The sequence below is a fragment of the Brachionichthys hirsutus genome, chromosome 24 (assembly GCF_040956055.1).
Source record: "Brachionichthys hirsutus isolate HB-005 chromosome 24, CSIRO-AGI_Bhir_v1, whole genome shotgun sequence".
Taxonomy (NCBI): Eukaryota; Metazoa; Chordata; class Actinopteri; order Lophiiformes; family Brachionichthyidae; genus Brachionichthys; species Brachionichthys hirsutus.
Window position 1 is genome coordinate 3,706,696 of NC_090920.1, and position 4,306 is coordinate 3,711,001.

At 47.1% G+C, this 4,306-nt stretch overlaps 1 protein-coding gene across 1 annotated transcript; it reads left to right on the forward strand.

Annotated features, from left to right (window-relative positions):
- Positions 1 to 2,001: 2,001 nt before the first annotated feature.
- On the forward strand, positions 2,002 to 4,013 carry cenpl (centromere protein L). Its single transcript, XM_068756201.1, has 5 exons — positions 2,002 to 2,021; positions 2,513 to 2,687; positions 2,766 to 3,020; positions 3,306 to 3,863; positions 3,939 to 4,013. Exons 1-5 carry the CDS (start codon positions 2,002 to 2,004, stop codon positions 4,011 to 4,013), a joined length of 1,083 nt encoding a protein of 360 aa, XP_068612302.1.
- Positions 4,014 to 4,306: the final 293 nt, after the last annotated feature.

The window sequence follows — 4,306 nt, forward strand, 5'->3', positions numbered from 1 at the left end:
ACTTAATTCACGTTTAGCCTTATTGGACTGACTCATACACGTGACCAACTATTGTACGGACACAAATATTAGTACTCGCCTTTCAATCACTGAGTTCAGGTGATCAACCAGCTGGCCATGCAGGCAGCATCATCAGTCTGTGATGTTTGATAGATAGATAGTCTGATAGTCAGGTCTCAATAACTGAATATGTAGAAACAGATGTTTTTGCTTTTTGCCAGAATAAATGAATACATATTTAATATTTTGAAAGAGTGTGTTTTTATTGTGATGCTTTTGAAACTATTATTGGGTTGTTGTTGTTGGTTTTTTGCATAGTTCATTTTAATCCAAATTTTCCATGGTCTGCACGGGTTCTCTCCGGGTTCTCCCGCTCCCTCCGACCACCAAAAACATGCAAATTAGGTCAATTGCTTGCAGTAAATTGACCGCAGGTGTGAGTGTCTGCGTGAATGATTGTCTATGTGTGGCCCTGATATGAACTGGCGACTTGTCCGGGGTGTACTCTACCTCTCGTCCGTTGACTGCCGGGATAGGCTCCAGTGGATCCCGTGACCTGGATTTTGGATTAAGCTTTAAGAAAGCCAATCAGAGGCTTTTGTTTTGAGGCCAATTCAAACTTTTACATGTTTTCTCGAGCTTTGGCATATTTGTGACTTAAAGTGTGATTATTCTCAAATCTGATTGAAACGAAAGACCAATGTGTTGCTGAAAAGAGGGATCATAATATGTTTGAGTAATTCCACCTTCTGATTGGTCACTCATGAGTATCATTTCCACATTCTCTCAGCTTTTGCCGAGGTTGAACAAGTGAGTCTTTGTACATTTTTGTCGAAAACGTATAGAAGAATTCAGTAAGTGAGTGGTTATCTATAAAGTTTTGTTTTTATGGTTAAAAAAATACAAAATACTCAATATTCAATACTAATCGGATTGAGCGGTGTACTGATGTGGCACCACTAGAGGGCGCTGTTCTGCTCGGGCGACCTCTGCAGTTTCCACAGCGCTGCATCCCGTCCCCCATTGGTCGAAACCACCGACTGCTACTGATAATTTGATTGGCTGTTGATGTGGTCATCGGACTGTGTGTATGGGAGGGGAGGGGCTATCGAATAATCGTCAATTCAATGCACAAACACCTGCAAATATAGACGTTAATGTGCACAAGGGTGTGTTCAAGATGTGAGGGCTCAAAGCATGGATATAATAGAACAAGCTACATGTTAAATCGGAGAGAGAGAAAAGAGTGTGAAGCACACACAGGAAAAAAAGAAAAGGAGCACAGTTTCCATGGTAACAGGGAGGGGAATGGTTTGGGTGATTGCTTGTGAATCTGGCAGCTGCATACCAGAAGACACATATTTGTTTTTGTCAAACGAGGATGTTAAAATGATTTATATGTATTCCCTGGAGTGACATACCGCCTCCAAAAACACTGCACACCTGAGGGTAGTATCTCCCGAACTTTAACCTGAGAAGACAAAAATGTCATTTATGTCCAGTGGTGATGGAGTTTGTTATTATAATTCGTTTACTAGACTATAAATTCACTTTTTCTCTCTTCTATAACATATAGAACAACAGCAAGTTTTGTTCGAACACCCACTCCAAGATGGTAAACATGTAAAAAGTTACAATGTTAACATTTTTGCTATAATGTATACTAACAATGTATTTTTTTTTCCTAGTAACTATAAAATACAGTGATGTATTTGTTTTTTGAAATTTTGGATAATGAATGTTTTAATGAACAGTGTAATCACAATAAGAATATTTTGCATATAGTCCTTTTTTTAAAAAAACTTTGAATTTTTATTTTATTAGCTTTGTGCTTGTAATTTATTTTCTATGATATGTAGATTTTATTTAATTTTATTTTATTGTACTTCCTGACTGGGTCACTGTTATTGGCTGAGCCTTACCGCGGAGGCTCATGGGAAAGCGCGATATTCAAATTCATTTCCGGTTCCGTTCAGCTCCCAGCGATAACCGGGACCCGATATGGAGACGCGACGGAGCAGGTATCTTGTTGTCACTCCGTTCGAATCTCGCTTTTCGACACTATTTCTGCTCTTTACAGCTTTAGCGGGATTATTTTGTCTTTTGCGTTTCCGCGAGAACGGAAATCGCCGTTTGTCCGCGCTCAGCAACCGCCGAGCCGCGTAGCTTCCCGAGTTAGCTTCGCTGTTTGTGACGGTGCGACTGTAAAGAGTCACCGGGTGCGCCCTTTAATCGCGAGACGGTTCCCAGGTGTTTATTGACCGCAAAATAAAGAGGAAGAGCAAGAAATTCACGTTTGTTGGATTCGCTTCTGCTAATAAAGTTCAGATAATGTTTAGTAATGTCAGTTTGATTTATGCATTTATACAGCTAACGAACCCCTGGCATTCTGTCTTTAATGGCTCGTGATCATTATAGATCTCCACCTAATCCCGATGGGAGATCAACAGGCTCGTCTATAATCCGGTTTCGTCGTAACATCAATGCACTGATGGCCGATTTGCTTGTTTAGTGTCACACGGACTCCAGGCGACGGTGCTGCGGTTCGAAGGAGGAGCAGAAGCGCCGGCTACCAGCTGCTGTACCGCAGCACCGTCGGTGCGGCTTCGCAGCTCTGCGCAACTCCTGCGTTGACGGCGCGGAGATTAGACGCGAGCAGGAGGGCTCCGAGGTCACGAAACATCACCGTGAGTCAATCCAGACCGTAATCCAGCAGAGACTTCAAAGAAAATGAGCGCTCACCTCTGCCCCTTTCCTCACCAAAGGAGAAGGTGAACGAGGAGCATCTGACCGTACTGGTGAAGAAGGAGTGGCACCTGTCGTACGTCACGCCCCTCTATCAGTTCAGACACGCCCACCTGAAGAGCTACTCCAGGCGGCTATCCGCGTTCATCGCGGCGGGGAAGCAGGACGGGTTGTTGGTGGCGTTGGAGGGAGGCCAGAGCAGCTTCGGGGTCTCTCTGTCTGCGGTGCAGGGCATGGCGGAGGCAGACAGCGACGCCGAGATGGTCCTCATTCAGGTGAGTGGAGAGAGGAGCTTTAAAAAAACATCTGGAGACCACACCCCCGAAGCGGCGAGCCTGTGCCCCATCAAACGGGGTCCGTGTGAACTTTGGATCGAGCGGAGCCCTTCAGAGCATCAGCAAACGGTTGCTACCGCCTGAGCGTGATAACGCACGACTGGGTTTTCATTTGTGCTCCAAATATTCCTTTAAACCAGTAAATGTCGTTTGGCCTGGAGTTGTCTCCACTCCAGAAGGGAGGGGTCTGCTTTGTGAGGCCCCAAGTGTTCCCTTTCCCGACAGATCCACTCCACGCCTCAGTTTGCCGGCCAGGATGAGCCTCAGAAGTCGTTGTGGAGTGGCTGGCTGACCTGCATCAACGGAAACCCCGACTACCTGTGCTCCATCCCCGACAACTTCGTCTGCCTGCCTCTCTTCGGGTGCCACGGCCCCGAGTCGCTCACGGCGGCGGTCAAAGCCTGGTTCCAGACGACCTTCGACTGCTGCTTCGGGCAGCTGGAGGTCAGCCAGACCAGCCTCCAGTGGCTGCTGGCGCTGTGGACCAACTGCCACGCCGAAACCAGCATCCAGCACCTCAAGATGGTCTGGACTATTCCGGTGGCGCTGCCGCTGCAGGTCACGTACGCGGTGGACCCCAGAGATGCGTGGGAGCTGTGGCGCTCCATCAGGAAGGGTCAGCAGGAGGACACGGGGGAGAACATCGACCTGGAGGAGGTGACGAGCTTCGTTCAGGGGCTGAAGAGCCACTTCTACAGACATTTCAAGCTGGATCTGTCTGCGGGGATCTTGAGCCAGGTGTCTACGGGGCTGGGGTCAGCCAAGGACAGCGGCAGGATCAAGGTACCGCCCGACGGAAAGGCCTCTAGCCTCGCACGGCCGGGAGTAAAGCCGCACTAACGCTCCTCTGTGTTTCAGTTCTCCAGCAGCAGGTACATGACGACCACCATGATGCTCCTGACCGAATGTGCTCTCCTCAAAATGCCCATCTGAGTAACCGGACGCAGCCCGTTATTACCGGCTTTTCTTTTTTAGAAGTAAAATAAAGTCAAACTATTTTTTACTCTTCTTGTGAATGGAACCTTTTCTTCGGGCTTCTTTCCCTCTCATTTGGGAATCCTGCGGTCATAATTATGGGTGACTGAGGAAAACACGCAAGCCTCCCTCGCTCTCACTGTCGCTTCTGTCACAGGTTCCGCTCCCTCTTGTAAATATTCTGTTGATTCTTATTTATGGTGTCTGTATTTTGTTAACGGCTTTAAATAAAAACAGGAAGCAGTTGTATT